We start from the raw sequence: 19411 nt of genomic DNA, 5'->3' as shown, positions 1-19411 counted from the left end.
TGTTAGGGCGCAATCCAGAGGCACCCTTGGGCCAACGCAAGTCCTTTGTGCCAGCCCAAACTTGTTGCAAAAATGCTGTAAAGCACTTTTGTATGGACATGAGGGAAGATAGGGTGGCGCACAGAGGTGCGCCAGCCTCCCCACACCAACGCTGGCCCTGGGGAAGGGTAAGTTGTGTTGGCCGGGCTTGGCAGGCACAGAGGTTTAGGGGGCATGGGAAAGGTGGGGAGGAGGCAGGAAAAAGGACTTGGGGCAAGGGAAGGGTGGGCAGCGGGCAGGTGTAGAGCGGGAGGCAGGGTCAGAATCCGGCACTTATGCCGGATCCTAGCCCCATTCGCAGGTGGCCCAGGGCAGTTCTGGGCTGCTCAGATTTGGGCCACTGGTTTAGGTGGCACAGATCTGAGTAGCTCCATTGGGGCTGCTGTGGCTCTCCCTGGGGTAAGGGGAAAAGCCTCCCCTTGCCTCGGGCTGACCAACCAGCAGTTGAAAACTTGTGCCGGATACAGCACAGGCCCATCAGCCTGCCTGTTCCAGCGCAAGTTAGGATTGGGCTGCCCGTCTCCACGCCCAGATTTAAAAAACTCAAAATGTCTTTGCTCAGTTTTAATCCAATGGCCAGCCCAATCCTAAACTTCTCAGTGCTGAGAGTCCTAAGCTTGTTCTTTGGTGCAGCAGCACCAAAATGGCTACCATTGCATCCAGTGGGGTCAGGGAGGATGCGGGAAGGGGGCTTTTGTCCCCTTCCCCCAAGGAAAGCCCTGGGCCCCACAGTGGGGATACTCGAGTCTCCACCAGCTATTTTGCAGGCGCATACTTGAGAAGCCACGTGCAGCCTGACAGAGGGCACAGGATCCGGTGAAGGAGGTCTCTGGCAGCCCCACTCCCCTCCCTGAAGGGTCTCTCCACCACCCTGCCCTAGAATGCCTCTTCCTGCCCCCCCCCCAAAAGCCACACCATTGGTGCTACTTACTGCTGGTGGCTTGGCGAGGGCAGGCTCTTGGCGCTGAGGTTCAGCACTGACTTATGCTGGCCCAGCACCAGCACTCCCTCCTCCCCTAGTGCTGCAATTGTGCTTTATGTTACATTTGTGACACCTAGAGCCAAAGGTACACGTGTATCTCTGGTGCTGGGAATAATAGGATTTGGCCCTCAGTCCATTTCTTACAACAGTAGCACCTCAGCTGTGTCAAGATCTTAAGTGGTCTTAAGCAGATCTTAAGTGAAAGCAAGAAACCTCACCATGACTAGCATCCAAGGAGAGCAAACCACAGAAGAAACAACCAAAAGCCTGTGCCTGAAGACTACAATTAGCCAGGCCCCCGACAAAGTCCCGTATTGAATAGGAAACCTATATAGCCCTTCCTGTGGAGCAGACCCAAGGACTTATCTGGATGGGTGGAGTTTGTCAAGTCTGAGAACACTTCACTACCCAGATAGACAGTCCTGCTTTGTAGCTCTGGTGGCTCACAGCTGTGAGCAGAACCAGAAATTCTCAGTCTAGCCTCAGTAGCTGCTGACAGACTAGAAGGGGAATCAAAAGAGAAAAGAATGAACAGAGGAATGCAAATGGACTCTCCTTTCAGAACTTCCTCAAAACATGCAGAGGTTGGGGCGCAGGGCCGACAGGCACTGACATCATGGGTGATGCTGCAGGTGGAGTCCAGTTTGGCCATCCATGCCATGTTAGTTGAACACGTGTGTGTTGGAGAGGAAGGGTAGTATGAAAAGATTACTGAGAAATTTGGTAAAATATTGTCTGCATGCTTTTCCTTATATTTTCACAAGTAAATGGCCTAGAAATGTACTTAGAAGAAGAAGATGCTGCAGATGTGGGCAGGAAACTAGAAATGTACTGAGAAGACTAGTTTACAGCTCCATTGTTAGTTCCTAGGCAACCACCCATCATTTCTTCCCTGTCTCAAATACACAAAATAAGAGGCAAGCTAGAGCAAATAATGGATGAATATATTCATTTATCAAGTGCTGATTTTCCACAAGGTGTAAAGAAGTAATCTGTAACATTCTACCAAGTGGACAAAAGGACAGTGTTCCATGTTTTACCATAGACATACACTTGATCAGTAACCTGGTAGATTCTCATTACCAGTTGGTGGGAAGTTGCAGGAGCCCATAGAGATGACTACACTATCTGGGGTAGGTTCTCTTCCACTAAGGGAGCTGTCATTCACTCTGTCATTCCACAAGTGTCATTCACTCAAGTGGGAAAGATGATTGTCCAGATGCAGATGTGTGGTCAGCTGGTGGATTGAGATGGTGGATATAGTGACAGAGGCCTACCAGAGCAGGTTAGTCTATGGCAGGAGTGAGGGATGGGAATAAACAGGGCAGGGGAAGGGCAGAACAGGGAAATGGGGTGAGGGTGGGTGGATCAGGCTTGGGAGGGGGCAGGATCAGCAGCAATGGCACGGGCCTAATCCCAAGGTCCTTCCTAGGCCTAATCTGCCTGCACTGATCAACATGGGCTTGCGCCAGGGATGCTGCTGTAATTTCTTGTGCACAAAATCATTACAAACTCTGCCATAGTTGCTTCAGGAGATGTGGCAGAGGGAAAAACACACACAAACATCCTATATTGGGGGGAAATGGTTTTGGTACATTGCTCTTGTGAATTAGTTTACGAAAACATAGAGCTCCCAGGCACAAGCTAATAGGACATAAAATTCCTCATCTGTGGAAATGATTCTCTTTTATTGGGGATGTTATTGCTATTAATAATAAGCTTTCACTTCTTTGAGGGCCCTTTCACATTCATCTTTTCCATCTTATCAAGATTATGGAACAAATCAATTTTTTGTTTCTGACTAAGTGCGTGGACGAGCAGACAAGGCAGAAGTGCATGAGGCTGATGATGTCTGCGCATTTATTTTAGAGCAGTGACCTTGTTCAATAAAGGTCATTACTTCTGAATAGCAAAAGGACCGTTTGAGGAGCTTTGGTCTTTTCTCAGTACATCCATGTTCAAAAGAAAAGAACACTGTTTTTCAGAAGGGCATAGCCAAGGGGGTCTGAAATGTTACTCTTCCTTGAAACCATGCTGTCCTCTTGGCCAGGTTTGGAAGAGTTTGTCATAAATGCATCCGTCAGGCTTTAGGTTTTTTGTTTTTAAAAAGCCAAGCTTTTTCCTAGCAGCTATTTGAGACAGGATTCAATCAGTTGCTGGAAACAGAATGTCTTGAACCCACCTGGTCCAGGAAGAGGTTTACTCCTGGAGGCCCCCCAAACAAAGCAAGATTAATACAACTGATGAACTGTCACTCTTTCAATCTACACAGCTCATGCTGAAAGGCGATGCCCTTGTGGGATGGGAAGTATGGAGACTATTGTCCACTCCATTCTTTATTGTCCCTTCTACAATGAGATCCGTCAAAGATATCTGGATCCTATATTAAGAACAAGAGGAGGACATACAGATGGGGCAAGAATATGCTACCACCTAAGTGATTCTTTGGTGGAAATAACAGATACTGTGGCAACTTTCCTGTGTCAGCTCATTGAGCTACACAATCAAGAAGTCGATTTGCTACCTGGCTGACCAATTGTATATAGTTGAAGCTTTGTTTATTTGTTTTATATGCCAATAAAGGATTCTATCTATTTATCAATCTATACAGGGAATGGCAGTCCACTAGCCCAGTTGACACCTGCACAAGTAGGGAGCAGCAGATCTGCTTGCAATCACTCACTCTACAAAAACAACATGAACTCTCAGTACCGGTTTATTGCCCATGGATAGAGGCGTGATTTTTTTGGTGATAACAAAATAAAAACATAGAACACTGCTTTCTGCAGTTATAATTTTTGTAAACGAAACAAACTCCCCCCAATGAAAAATAAAACCAGTTTCTAACATCTAATTGACTGTTTAATAACTGTGACTGCATCTGCTGACACTATACCAACTAGATCACCCACCTAGCACACTTTTAAAGCTATGATAATTTATAATTTATTTTTAAAAATGCACCCATGAAATTTAAAAAAAAAAAACAACCAACAAAAAAACCCCCACCACTTTCTGCATTTTTTTCCTTGGGAAAAAATGAATCTGCAAAAAAATTATATAGTGTAAGAACACCTCTACCTATGGAAATTTGTCATGTACCCTAACAGGCTTAACTGTTTTTGCTTGACTTCTTTTGGCCTGGTCTGCTCAACTTGTGATTTTACCAAACCAAAAGCAAACTGCAAGCCATTATGGCAGCTCAGGTTGTGTTTGTGTGTGTGGGGGGGCAGGAGTGAGGGTTATCAACAAACCTCCTATTTGTGCTGGACCTGCACAACCAGGGAATTGCCAAGCACATCTTCATGAGGCCTCTTGCAGAATGTTGGACTAGATGGACCTTTAGTAATCAAACAAAACAATTCTAATTTTTTTTCTGAATGAACCCTCCATCCATGATTACTGTAGTATTTAGACCACAACAAACTCCCAAGTACTTTTTGCATTCTATTTTATACAGTCTTTGCTTGAAATATGAAACATTTTACTTTATATCACTCAACACTATATCATTGATATGCTAGGACAACTATACTTATTGATATCCTCAATAGTGTAAGGAAATGTCATATTAGGGAAGGGTGGCATAGCTCAGTTGAATTCCTGGCAACTCCAAACAGGACTACAAAAGAATCCTGCCTGAAATCCTGAGGCCCATTGCTAATCAGTACAGCTAATGGTCTCATTCTAGATAGGTCAATGGTCTGACTCTATATAAGACAATTTCCTATGTACATTGGGAGTTCAATGAACACAGTGGATAAATCATTTCATTCAGAATGAGGGCTTCTGTGAGAGTCCCACCCTTCTAAGCTTGCCATGATGCAGGATGCTACCTCAGTTCCAAATTGTAGCAATCCCCTAATCAGCACCTTTGAGCAGTTATAGAAATGGAAAACCTTCAATACAAATCCTCTTTGTTTCTGTACCTTTCTCTGTCTCCCTTTCCTCCTTATGCCTGCTACCGTTCCTGTACTGATGGTGGAAGGAGCACAAGAGCACACTGCTTCATCTATAGTCACACTTTACTACTAACTCTAAAATGGTACAGGCATCCCTCCCATATGTGCAGGTGAATTTCCTGCTTCCTGTTAATGCTTGATTAATCTCTTCAAGAATTCAGGCTTCCTGCCTGCAACTTGCAGTATAAGCTTGCCTGCTTATAGCATCCTGTAAAGAAACATTTTCATTTGGCACCAGCTATAAGCATCTAAGTGATGTTAATGGGTACATGAGCATGGGAGAACCATGGATAACTGGGGACACACAATTGTATTTATGTATGATTAGTTGCTCCAGAAAGTGAATGGGGATTGCACCTGGATGGGTGACATCAGAAGAAACAGGTTCTGAAGCATATGCACTGATATCTGAGGTAGCTTGCTTGTACATACGTATCTCCTAAACTGGATCAAGAAGGCTTTAAGGAATTGGCATGCAGAATAGTAAGGTTCAAGCAGAGAATCAGGAGTCTTCCCAATCATCTCTGGTGAACTGGCTCAAGGAGCTACAATGCATCTCAACAAAAGAATGCTGTTTTCTGAATAATTCTGGTTAACTCTTATTTGAATTACGATGGCTGTACTGTACCTGAAGAATAGAAATGCCAAGTTTTAACTTGGGAAACGATGGATGGTCTAGTGCTCACTTCAACATTAGCCCAAAATGAGAGCTATGTCACAACCAAGAATAGTCACTTGTGGTCACTAATTTCTAATAGTCATTAGAGTCACTTATTATCCCTACACAACAATTTCAATTTCACCAGCTTATATTTTTAGGAGGCAGTGACTGATGCTCGTTCAGTTACACCAGAAAATATGGACATACTCTGCTCATCATAAATGTAATTACTTCTTATGGACTGAGTTCTCTGGTATGTAGGCAGCCCCCCAAAAAACTATGAACAGGTGGTGACAACTGTACTATAGATAAGGAATGTCAAGTGGGGTTATCATGCATCTTACCACAGTGTAACAAACTATTTTTCTTTTTTAAGAAAGGAGACACACAAAAGATCTACTCTGACCAAACTTTCTAAGACGGGTTGAGGTAAAACATTAGGCCTGAGGGTTGGATGTGGCCTACAGAAACTCTTTATCCAGCCCTCGCGCTCTCCCAGCACCACCACCTGCTGTTGACGGTCGATGAGCTATGCTGAGGTGTCACCGCTGAAAGGGCAGTCTGTGTGATAATTGTGTTCTCTCATATCTTGAAATTATGATCAATTTCTGTCATTTGCAGCTAATTAGTTCCTAAGTGAGAAAAAAGTACTTCTGGTCATCATCTGCTTAATGACATTGCTTCTTGTTTAATGACATCACTTCCAGCCCTCAGCAGGCATCATGTATGTTATTTGGCCTGCTGTACAAAATGAGTTTGATACCCCTATTCTAAGAACACCAGCAACCTTCTCTAAGGAGAACACTGTGCAGTGAATGTATTGTCTCAGTAAGAAATATATATATACTTCCATCACATCTCATTTTTTTTTAATTCTTGAAAAAGTGTAACATTTTGATGAACATTTTAAATATTCACTGATTTCAGTTTAAGACCGTGGGCTTTACAACTTGAATTGGAATAACAGCTTTTTATTTTTACTTTTTTCCGTGTAAAGTGTAGGCATAAGAAATGTGACGTCCTGGCAGACAAGTTATCTTCTTGGTTAAAAAACAAAACCAAACAGAAAACAATCCCCACTGAGTTGCAGTCACTGGACAGATAAGATTCCAGCCATTGTTCTTCAGTTTTGTCTGAAAAGAATCAGAAGTCAGCGTGTTGCTATTGCTTCTCGACAAGTTAATGTCCTTCCCCTTATGTCGGTTTTCCTTAGTTCCCTTGCAGCAGTCATTTCCACTTTAAATAGTAAGAGTTTCAATAGGCACTTCAGTGGAATTAAGAAAAATCTACCACTCTTCCACCATGCCAGAAAGCTATGTACTTTCTATGTTGTCATATTGATAAATTGTAGCTAAATAGGCCTGAGGTTGTCTCAGTGTGACTCCAAAGTAAGAACAAAAACTAAAGATCAACCAACAAAAGAAACAGATAGTCAAGGATGATCCTCCCCTGACAAATTGGTAAGCCAAGATTGACAGTATGATAAATATAGGAAGTTGCTGAAAACAGCTGCTGTCTCTTGTAATCAAAGGAATCTTGTCCTATAAAGCTTGTTTATTTTCAAATTGGTTGTGGGTTTACTTTTCTTTCCTTATTCCCCCAGCTAAGTGACTTTATCAGGATTATAACTTTCTTCTTCTCCAAACATTTCTGCCAAGACTTTAAAACGTGGTCCCCAGTCACTCAGATAGTCATAATCCTGATCTGCTTCGGTGGCGAGTGAATCTATACTGCTGAGAGATTCAGCCACAGATCCATTTCCTTCATAAGCATACGTGGCTAGTGAATCATACGGGGGTGCTGAGGGATCTCCGTCATTTTCTCTTAGCCTCTGATTGATGAAATCTCTGATATTTGTGTTGTCCTCTGCAGGTGGCCTTGAACGAGGTAAGCAGAGAGCGTCCGGCTTTATATCCCTGCGTATTTTGTTCTCCTCAATTGCTTTTGGATTCCTCAGGGCCCCAATGTCAAACGCCTGAGTGTCCTCTTCACCACCTCCTTCATCATCATAATGGATGACGTTGTCTCGGATGTCTTCCTTAGAGGTCATGAGGGTGTCTTTTTTCTTCTGCCTTCTCAGCGCTACATACAGAACCACAATCACTAAGACAAGAGGAAAAATGTAAGTTATGTACAGAAAGAGCCCGGCCTTCTGCTAATAAAATGCTGCACCGCTCTTTGATAACTGATTCACAGATTACTTTTTGAACTCGGATATTTAAAAAAAAACCTGAGTTTAAATGGCAGGATGCAAGCACCTGCAAATGGTGTACCTGTGCACAGAAATTGCCAGCTTGTGCACAACAGATATGAAAGCAGTGACTGGAAAAGGATCGGCCCAACTTTTTTTGTGTTAAATGCTGGTCATTAAAAAAAAAATCTATTTTTATAAAGCTTTACAGGAGTTTGGGTCAATAAAAAACCACACTATATGTAGTCCTAGCTGCAGTACATGGTACAGTATTGTCTGATGTTAAAACGGTACTACTAGGTACATGCTTTTGCTCTTCACAACTGATGGCACCATGCAAGTATTTTTGCCATTTAAATCCTGCGGCTACTTGGTAAAGACTTGACTCTTTTTTTTTTTTTTTACTGTACTTCATCACCCACAATGCATATGCAGAAAGTCTAGTCTAGTCCAAGTCTAAGCATTGTCTTCACTTGTCAGGATGGATTATTCCTTAATCACTATCTCCAGCTTATCTTTGAATATATAATAGGCATTAAGGATGCCTTTATCCAGCCAGGATGAATCATATACCAGAGAGAGAACCATTGGCTTTTTTGCATTCCTGGGGATGATTTGGGAATAGGTAGCCCAATCCTGAGCTTCGCAGTGCCTGGGGCTGCATTGGTGGCAAAATGGCTACCTCTGCATCCCAAGGGGCTGGGAAGAACTGCCAGGGCTGCTTGGAATAGGAGATCATACGTTTCCTTACCCCATCTAGCGATCAGGCAGCCCTGATGGGTCTTCTCAAATCTGTGCCTGCTATTAAGCGGGCGCAGATTCAAGGAGACCCGTGTCAGATCTCCCAGGCTGGGAGGGGGTCAGGATACAGTAGCAGAGCTTGCTGCCATTTCTGCCCCACTCCCTCCTCCAGTATGCCTTCTTCTGCCCTATCCCCACCCTGGAATGCCTCCCCCCCCCAGACTTACCACTCTGTCACCAGGCATTCACACGGAGCTCCGGATGGCATTCCTGTGTTCGCCAGCGGGCTCTGGCCTAGCATGGGCTTGCACTGAGCCAGCTCTATTGCTGGCCCACTGCAGACTGTCACAGGTATGCCTTACAGCATGTTTGCAACAGTGCACACCAGCGCTGGGCCAGCACATGTCGCAGAGGCCCATAGTCCTTTGAGAAAATGCATGACATAGCCAAGCAATCTAGGAAGTCTTCTATATGAAACATGATTACAGATGGATAATCTTTAGGTAGAATTTTTATTAAATGAGAATATTTGTTGTGAACAATTAGAAACTATAGTATAAAATGTGATCAAAAAGAGGACTGCCTAGATGGATGTATACTTCACTATACACATTTGATTACTTTTTGCATGGGGCTATCAGAGATTCACCGTCAGCAGTTTTCTTGAACAGCGAGAATATGTCCAAAATACTATTACATGATCAGGGTGACAACAATATGTGCATCAAAGCAATGAGTTTTCATGTTAAGTCTCCTACCTTACGCTTTCTTTCAGTATATGGAATATTTAGCACAGGCTAACGTTTCCGGGGGTGGTGGTGGCAAAACTACGTAGTCCCTAAACTTCTGCCAAGTAACTCATGTTGCACTTTTTAGGAAGGAATAATTGCAGAGTTCCTGGGAATTCAGTGGAGTTTGACAGAATCCATCAAGCCTCCCACTGCAGACCCTCCATGCTTTAGCAGATAGCATTTGAGGGAATTTCCGGAATGCAGCACCAAGGCTATGCTCAGGGAAATTCTCAGCCTTGGATTCCAAGGGCAGTTGTAGCCTCTGAACCTACTTTATGAGACTTGGCTTGAGCAAGCTTTCCAGCACAGCCACCCTCCCATTAATATTTCTCCACGTACATTTTCCCATTGACATTCTGCCACCTATACCATTCAAGAGAAATTGCCGCCAAACATACTGTGGCAATGGTATTTATGGCTCAAAAAAGGAGTACTAACCTAGAAGTATCACAATGCACAGCAAGATTGCAATCAAGGCCCCGGTGCTGAGTCCAACGGGCAGGAAGATGGCTTCAACGTTGCAAGAGAGAATGGTGCCATCAGAATCACACCTGCAAACCCGGATTGTCATTGTGTTTGTACTGCTTTGTATGGGATAACTGCTGTCTTCGATCACGACGGGAAGGAAATACAGCTCTTGCTGTCTACGGCTGTAGCCGCTTCTCCTGGCCACAATTCCAGCAGTGTTGTCTGAAAAGATAACAATCAGGATAAAGATGATCACCCTCTGCAATTGTAAAATGCTGGGAAATGAATGTGGCTGGACCGCCACCTGGTGGAACACACACAGATGCCACTGAAAACATTAGCCTTGCATCTTTTCTTCTCCCCTCTAGTTTTATCCACAATAAAATGTGCTACCACACTGCCAGTTTCACCCCATTAAAAACAACAGCCAATGACGTGGAGTGGGTCTGTAGAAGCTTGCACTGTGATGACACCACCTCATGTGTTTGGTATTGCTAGACATTAAGGCAGTGGTTCCCAATCTGTGTGTCATGACACCCTGGAGTGCGATGAGGCACTCCACAGGATGTCACGGGAGGTCTGCCACCTAGCAGTGAGACTACAGCACAAGTCTAAAAATAGCAGCAGGAGGCTCGGTGAGGTGGGCAGAGTTGTTTCACGTGAAAACCATGTGCTTGAAAAAGCCCTCCTGCCTCCCCTGGCCTTCTTATCACTATTCTTAGGCACTGTTCGGCCTCCCAACCTGGAAGTAAGTAGCTGGTGATGTCATCACGTGACAAGTTTCGAGTCATCGCAACTTCCGGGTTTGAGCACTGCCTCTGCAGCACAAAGGGTGTCTGGAGCCCAGGAACTTTGAGAAGCACTGAATTAAGAGGAGAGAGAAAGAAGAGGAGATGAGGAGCTGCAGGCAACCCCACACGTGGTGTAAGAATATGAGTTCTGGCCTACGTGAGGTTTCAGAATCAGTGAAATGGCTTCCTTGTTCCATCATTACCACAAGGGTCATAGTCAAATCAGATGCAACCCAAGCTCATTCAGTCCCTTTCCTGGGCAAATGATGATTAATGTGGCTCTGGTGCTACAGTTCTGCTCAGTTTGACAGCAAACTTGTCAAAGCAGACAAAAGGAAGAAGAAAAGTGGAAAGGTTTCACAGCAGCAGAGGATGTTATCTTTTCCCTGTCTTGGCTTTCTTCTTTTTCCTCAGGTCTGCCTTGATGCCCTTCAGCTGCTGTGATTTTCACTCGGTTATCCAGTGGGAAAGGAAATGTGGCTTTCTTGTTCTGCTCATTTCCACCATCAAAAGAGGCAGGAAATCTTCCTCAACCCTCCGCCAGTTCAGAAAGTCCCACCAGAATCAAACTACGCTCTCGATACAATTCCCGCATTTGGCAGTAATCTGTGATTAAGGTGAGCACAAGCTTCTGCAAGCAGCATTTGGCACTTTCCCCGGTAGGAGCTGGGTTATCGCAGCTTTGCCCGGAATCAAAGAAACCCAATGAGAAAGAAAACTGATGTAAAGATTAAAAGGATTAAGCAGGAAGCGAGATTAGAAACCAATTTGCTGGCAGGTCTGATTGGGATTGCCTGCGGTGCTCTCGCCGGCTTCATTATCTCTCCAGCAGTCTCTAGTTCACAGCAGCTCCCACAACATTACACGGCTCTCTCTACTGGATGTTTTTGCTTTCCCCCCCTTTGAATGCTTCCGCAAAAGAATTGAGAGATGAAGTGACACATCCTGTTTCTGTTTAGATAGACTCTGTTCCCAACAGAACATGTGCCATGTATCTGAAGACAAGCTTCCTTTTTGGTAGATGTCACAACATTATGCTAGCCTGGTGCAAGCTGCACCCAGCTGAGCCAGCATACATGGGTTGACGCTATTTTAACTAGGGCTAGTTCATAACTAGGGTACTGTACGCCACTTGATTTCTCTATGCTTGACCACGGTACATTTCTGACTGACTCATATCAAGCCTGCAGGAATCAAGAGTACAGAAATGAAATATTACATGCACGGATGAACCACGACTTGACTGGCACAGTGGTGTGAGAACTGATTTAATGGGAGCACATTATGTTTGAAGTGACATGAAGATATAGAATATTCTAACCATGGTGTTATATCTGTATTGGCCTAATTGCCCATGCCCCACTGCAAGCCTGTCTTCTCTCTGCCGGGCGAGTCATTTGCACTCTTCAATTTTTCATCTATTTATTTGCTGTTTCACTGGAATCAGACTACATTTATTGCAGCAGCTGCCACAAATCAAAATGTGATTAGTAGATATTGAAATTCAAAACCATCTAGCAGGAGTATGAACTTGTAAGCTTCCTCTGTGGCTAAACCTGGTTAAATTTTACCTTTGCAAGTGACGGAGGATGAAGGTGGCCAAGGTGGCCAATAGGAAAATGGATTCTGGCTGAAATGTTGGGCTGTAAGGAAATAGCCCTGATACGTTGAAGAAACATGCCTGACTGCATTCCTGAGTAACTTCAGTTACTGCATCACGTGACTTGCAGTCCAGCATGGGCTACACTGCATCCTGCAGGCGATTTTTTGCTCCTCGGGGCAAGGAGATATTTGTTCCTTTGCCCCTGGGTAAGCCCCAGCAGCCATAATAGGTCAACCAGCGATGTTGCTGGTGCAGGTCTGCATTGACCCATGTGGGTAGATCAGGCCCAGGAAGGGGGTTTGGATATTGGGCACACCAGCATCACTGATTCTGCTTCCTTCCAGGTCTTATCTGCCCCAATTTGCCCTCCCCTGCCCCATTTAACCCCCTTCCTGCTCCTGCACTAGATTTACCTGCTCTGGCAGACCTCTGTTGCTCTTCTTGTGCCAGGGGCACAGTCCGGTCTTCCCACCAGTGTGCTTGGGCCTTGCACTGTCACAAAGCACTTTACAACACTTTTGTGACAGTGTGATCCAGGGGGAACAAGTGTTCCATGACAAAGACCCTCATTAGGATTGGACTGTGACTCTACAGGTTCCTTTTCCACCTACCTGACAGCTGACTTAAGTGTCCTGAACTGAAAGTAAGTTTGGAGAACTAAAATAAATAAACAAGGTGATCTTATTGTCTTTAACTGCATCCCAAATCTCTTTTGATTAGGAAGACTCTGCCTTCCAGACCACAGAGTTAGAACTGTCACTCTCAAATACCAGCATTTCTTTATCTATAAATCAAATACATCTCTCACCTAGCATCTGCAAAACACTTGCACATTGAAATTAGACATGATTGTGCACGCCGGTGTACACACACAGCTGCACTCACAAAAGTAACAGAACAAAATAACTGGCACTATCATGTGAAGTAGAAAGTTAAAAACAACCTTACTTCTGTAATCATGGACTGTGAAATTTGGCTTGGTGGAAATCTCGGGTGACAGTCGAAAGGAGAATCTTTGCCCAGCAGGTGACAAATCCTTGTCGGCTGCTCCTACAATCTGAATTACCTGAAACCATAAGGAAATAAAACTTGAATGTGCACCAGTGACTGAAAAAAAAAATCTTAATATTATTATGAAAAAGCACAGTAAATGTAGATAATTTATAGTTGGAACACACAGTAGGATCTGTAATCTGCCTATGGAATTCTATCTACTATTATTAAAAAAATAAATGCATTGTTTTTTACTATAATAAAGCAAAATTGCACAATTTTAAATCCCTGGAAGTGGTTACATTCTCTGGCCTTCAGTCTACATATCTATTTGCAAAGTGAAATCCAGCTTTGGGTAAACTTTTAGGGCATGAAGTATCTAATTACTGCACAGATCTACAGAAAAAATATTGACTGCTGTAACATATATCCAAATCAGATACACTCAATGAAAGGAAAACAAAAGAAACACTTGAAGCAGTGTTTCAATGCTTCAATGCAGTCTGCAGTGTCTGAAAATTTCTGCAGCTGTTTTCTGCAAGACTTCTAGCTTCAGTTGTTTGAAATGAACATATCATAGTCATTGGCTAAGCTGTTGAGCTGTAATGAACATTTTAACTCCTTGGAATTTTAAACGACTTCTTCCAAGTTGTTAAGGGCTGTGTGCATCCTCTTGACTCCACCATGTAATGTAATGTTTCATGCTATCTCACAAGCACCCTGTGAAGTAAGTGAGGCAAAGAGGTAGTAACTGACTCAAAATTCCCCATTGATCTCCATGATTGTAGCAATTCTTAACTCACATCTCCCCAGTACAACAGCACAATCCTATACATGTTTAATTGGAAGTAAGTTCCATTTTGCTCATTGGAGCTTACTCCAGGTTAGAGTGTTTAGCACTGCAGCCTTCAACTACCAGTATAATCATCATACCACACTGAAAACAATGTTAGCCATTCTCCACAAAGAGCTGAAATGGGCAGAAAAAGTAGACGGAAATCACTGACATTTGATTGAAGTCTGAAATGATATTGTAACACTACTGAATGTCTGAGTATCAGGAATGAAGGAAGTTACATTGAATGTGACAGTGACCGTTAAGTGACTTGATCATGCTCACTGCTCTGCTACCAAATTTTTGGACATTCAGCACAATGTACAGGATTGTCAATACACTCCTGAGACTGTCAAACATCTTATAATTTTCTACAGCATATCAGTGCAACATGCATTTCTCAGAAGAAAAAAGAAACATCAGAAAAAATAATCAGCAAGCTGCTTCCATGGATCAGTGTTTCAAACCAGTTACTGACTATACAGTGGAGATCATGGCGATATTTTCACTCCATAGGTATAATACAAGTAACAGAATCGCTGAGACTGCAACTCCCATCTCCTTTGGGCAATAGGTTTGAATGCAGGAAGAAACAAAATGTTATGGCCTGGGGCCTTGCAACTCATGGTTTGATTCTACAAAGCTTACAAAACAAGACTATATAGTGGAATATAACGGGCTAGACTCTGTTGCTTTTATTACCACTGGGCAGCATCTCAAGAAAAGTAGTGTTCAGTGGAACCTTTAATAAGGGAGCTAGAGGAACGTGTTATAGAATGTTGTGGAGCTAGCAGGATTTATACGTGGCATATACGGTGTATTTATATTTCACTCTCTTAATGTTTCTCCCATCTTGGCTAGGAAATTGCTGCTTTTTATGAGCTTTGTTTCCTGCTAAGAAACATAGGATTATATTGCCTAATGGCAGTTGTTCCCTGAAGGTAAGCTATATCGTGGCCGAATACATTTTTCTGAGAGTCATAGTTAATATGCAGAGCAGTGACTATTCCATCTGTTAAGGTGTCCGACAAGAAATACAGTCGTCCAATGGAACCGTGTGCAGTTTGCAAACCGTGTGCAAGCCTAATGCAGCCCACCAACTATGTATTGTGACTGGCAAGGTGCTTGAAAGGAGAGATGGTGTAACATAATGGGTAAAAGACTGAGGTTGCAATGCTAACCACACATACTTGGGAGTAAGACCCATTGACCATAATGGGACTTACTTTTGAGCAGACATGCATAGGATTGGGCAGTGAGCTACAAATCAGGACTTCCCTGGTTCAAGTCTTGCTCTATGACAAACTCACTAGGCAAGCCACAAGGGTTGAACAAGGGTGGCCCTGGTAGGACAGTGGCTGAAGGCCCACACTCATCAGTGAGTCCATTTGAGTGGGTTGAGCCTGAACCCTTAGCAGCAATGGTAGTGATACTGCCCAATATGCTATCAGTAGTTGGATAGGGGATGCCATGGGTGGGGAAATGCAAGTCTCACTAAGCCCCCCCTTGCTCAGAGAATTCATTTATCTGAGGGACCCCAGGAACACGACAGCCACATTCTTTTTCAGCCTCACCTCCCCAGCTCCAAGATGGGGACCATAATATTAACAATATCGGGCTGTTGGAAGGACAACTTCAAGATAATATACGTATGTCAATTACTTTGCACACTCAGAAAGTGATGTACAAATGCTAAGGCTCTATTGTTTTGTTATTATTATTATGGTTGTTAGTGCTATTGAAAACTCCCTTCAGTCTCAAGCAGGCATGGAAAACAGGAGGATTTTAGTTGCCAGTCTACATTTGACTTGGATAGTGGGTGAGTCAGAGGGTCAGGCCTGACCTCAAAAATGCAGTTAAAATTTGGGCTAGTGTAGTGGCTATGAAGCTCTTGGTTCAAATACAGTGGTGTCACTAGGGGGGTGTGGGTCACACCAAGTGACGCACTTGGGGAGGGGTGTCACCACTAAGAACATAAGAACAGCCCCACTGATCAGGCCATAGGCCTATCTAGTCCAGCTTCCTGTATCTCACAGTGGCCCACCAAATGCCATTACTGGCCAAAATTGTGAAAATCTTGGTATTTTTGAACAATACCATCATGTTTATATCATTCAATGCAGAATTTCATGCAGAATGCAATGAATGCAGAATGCAATGAAACAAACCGTGTTGAAATATCTGTTTTCCATCGAAAGGTATAGCAAAAAAAAAGAAAAGAAATAGAAAGCACAACTGCCTTATGTTAAAAAAGTGGATTTCTTTAACTCAAAACTGACCAATGAGACCGATTGTTCCGAGAGTCAATGAGGTGTTGACACAATGACACAGTAGGGAACCAGCAAGGTGTTAGTATGAGTCAGCACTAATTTCCAAGGATCAGAGCTAATACTGGAATTCATATTCAGTTGCAACTGTTACCCTGCACATGCCCAATCTCGTTTGATCTTGGAAGCTATGCAGGGTCAGGCCTGGTTAGTACTTGGATGGGAGACCGCCTGGGAATACTGGGTGCTGTAGGCTTATACCATAGTCTTTCGAGACTGAAGGTTGCCAACCATTGCTGGTTGTTGTTTTTTTTTATGGTGATTGATTTGTTGGGTGACCTAAACTGTTATGTATTAAAACAAATAAAGTTGATGAGCATGATACCATGGGGGTGACACCAACCCTAGTGATGCCACAGCATTTACGCTGTGTGTATGACGTATGACAGTGGCCTAGCTAATGATCGTGTAGCCCAGTGCCAAGCTCAATATGATGCTCCGGAAGTGATGTCACAACTGGAAGTGATGTCACACCCAGGCTTTTTAAAAAGTGAAAATCAGGGAAACCCACCTCCTTCCCCCCAGCAGCTTGCCACCCACTTGCTCTGTCACCTCCCACCAGTTAGTGGCATGGCTAAGGCATCTATCTGCTACCTGGGGTCAAAGAAGATTTATAGCTCCCCAAGACAAAATCAAATTTAAGTAAATAAATAAAAAGTGTGCCCCTGATTGATTTGAGACACTGTACTGGGGTGAAGAGGGATGGTTATTCTCACCCTACTAAATATAAAAGGAGCACCACTTGAGAAAGTGCCTTTTTACCCAGTTAGCAGGGGTAACTGTATTATGATACATGGAAATGTATTGGTTCCATGCTGTATCATAATGACATGTCATTGCAACATGTCAATAACATAATAACATGTCATTGGTTCTCAGAACAATCAGATTCATAGGTCAGTTTTGAGTTAAAGAAATCCACTTTTTGTTCCATAAGGATGTTGCACTTTCATTTTCTAGTTACTTGGCCATAACTTTTGATAGAACACAGATATTCCAGTGCAGTTTGCTGCACTCCATTCTGCATTAAATTACCGTTCCAATGATATATAACATGATGGTATTACTCATACAAACCAAGGTTTTCACAATTTTGGTCACCAGTGTCAAGCTCAGTTTGTTGCCCCCCTAAAGCTTGATGCCTGGTGCAACTGCTACCCCCTGCACCTCCTTAGCTACGCCATTGGTATATGATATTGTAATTTATTCTGTATGGTTTGATACAGGAGGAAGTCCATCATGGGGGTGACACGCTGAACTCTCATACAGGGGGGTGTAAACCATAGTGACACCACTGTTCAAATATCATTTCACCCATTTACTTCCTTGGGTGGACATAGGCACATCACTAATGATGAGTCTCACTGTGCCTTATTTATTTAAAATAATAACAAGTTAAAATAACATAATAAAAGACAAAATAAATTCAATGTCAACAAAAATGCAGCACTAATGATATATAGCACCAGAAAACAATAACAAAACAGCATAACTAAGAGAAGGCAGGATATACCAGTATAAACTTCAGCTGCAAAGATTAAATGGAACAAAAAGATTTTCAGCCTTGTCAGCTACCATCATCCAGTCACCATTCAATAAAGACAGTCTCTCTTTAGAAAGTCAACCAACACATTAACTAAATACAATGATGAACACAAACTGCTTTCAGCACTCATCAAGAAATATGACTGTTCAACGAGTCTTTGTTCTACATTAGCCATTGTGCATGAATGTGATCTCTCATCAGGATTATACATCTATCATTAGAAAGGAGTGATATACCTGTCCAGGCCTTGCATTCTCACACACATAAGACTCATAGGGTACTGCAATTTCTGGAGGAAATTCATTGACATCTAGGACATTCACAATGACATTGACCTTGCTTGTTAATAGCGGATTGCCTATTAAGGAAAAATGAAAAAGGCAGAAGTTATGAAATAACGGTCAACTGTAGTTGTACTATATGAAAGTGAAAGGTAGAAGTACCACTCTCTCTCGACATGTTCTTTCTGTATTGGCGTGCTATACCCTCATGCTCATGCAGGAGAGGTTGCGCCGACTGATGATGTAAAGGTTGAGCAGAGAATACCCAGCTATATATATTAGGCATGTCTGTACAGAAGCATTTGGCACTTTCCTGCTGTAATGTGAAAGTGCAAAAAGCAATATATGGTAAAATAGTTAAAATACCCAGGTGTGTGTATTACAAGTGCTCCTACCCTCACATTCATCAAACAAATGCATATTCCTGTTTTGAGGATTACCTCAAAGAAATAAGGGTTCTCTGTGATTTCAAGACTCACTTCCGCATCCCACCACATATACTACCCATCTGCTAGATTCTATGATTTGAATTTAAGTTGTTGCCCATCTGGAGAACAAACTTGCAGTCATTCTATGCCTTTGTTTGTGCACCACCCAATGAAAACTCAAGACAAAGGACGTGGGAGAAAGGGCCACTTTATTAGCAAGTCACAGAAAATACAGGAGGACAGGCCAAGACCTGCAACTGCTGTGACACCCGTGGTATGGAGGCTGGACCATTGAGAGGCACCAGAATTGCATCTGGCTCCCCTGGGCCAGGCGTGCCCAGACTCAAAGCTATGCCCCTTTGCGGTGCAGCTTATCCCTGTCACACCCATGAAAGGGTGAGGCAGCTGGACTAGGCAGTGCTACGTCACACCACTGAGCCTTTGAGGCGAACCCCCTAGTCCTGGCCAGGGCCCCCCATCCAGGTCCTCACACCGCTGGGCCCCTGAGGACTGGAAGTGGGTTCCACCCTGCCTTTGCTGTCCCAACGTGCACACCAAAGGCTATGCTCAAGACTTCTAACCTGCACCACCTGCTAGCAAAAAAGTGACCAATGCTAATTGGACTGAAGAAAACAAACCCCCAGCCCTTGACAGTCTGAGGTAGGCAAGAAAAACTGCCCATCACCAGCTGATCCTGGTGGGCAACAAAAAAATCCAGCCCCAATAGGCGACTAGTAAAACTCAGACTGCTTCAAGGGCAGGTGGGCGGGTG

The 19411-nt window shown here is 43.4% G+C and overlaps 1 protein-coding gene across 2 annotated transcripts in view; it reads right to left on the bottom strand.

Annotated features, from left to right (window-relative positions):
- Window positions 1-7221: 7221 nt before the first annotated feature.
- LOC136649265 (cadherin-12) overlaps window positions 7222-19411 on the bottom strand; it is a 195088-nt gene continuing 182898 nt past the window's right edge. For both annotated transcript variants that reach the window (XM_066625764.1, XM_066625765.1), the window contains 4 exons: window positions 18167-18288; window positions 13178-13295; window positions 9806-10057; window positions 7222-7747 (listed from right to left, as the gene is read on the bottom strand). In XM_066625764.1, coding sequence (XP_066481861.1) covers window positions 7248-7747; window positions 9806-10057; window positions 13178-13295; window positions 18167-18288 — 992 coding nt within the window. In that variant the 3' untranslated portion in view covers window positions 7222-7247. The remainder of the gene's footprint in view (window positions 7748-9805; window positions 10058-13177; window positions 13296-18166; window positions 18289-19411) is intronic.

Source organism: Tiliqua scincoides, chromosome 4, assembly GCF_035046505.1.
Source record: "Tiliqua scincoides isolate rTilSci1 chromosome 4, rTilSci1.hap2, whole genome shotgun sequence".
In the NCBI taxonomy this organism is placed as follows: Eukaryota; Metazoa; Chordata; class Lepidosauria; order Squamata; family Scincidae; genus Tiliqua; species Tiliqua scincoides.
Note: the sequence above shows the minus strand (reverse complement) of the source record. Positions and strands in the feature narration are given on the sequence as shown.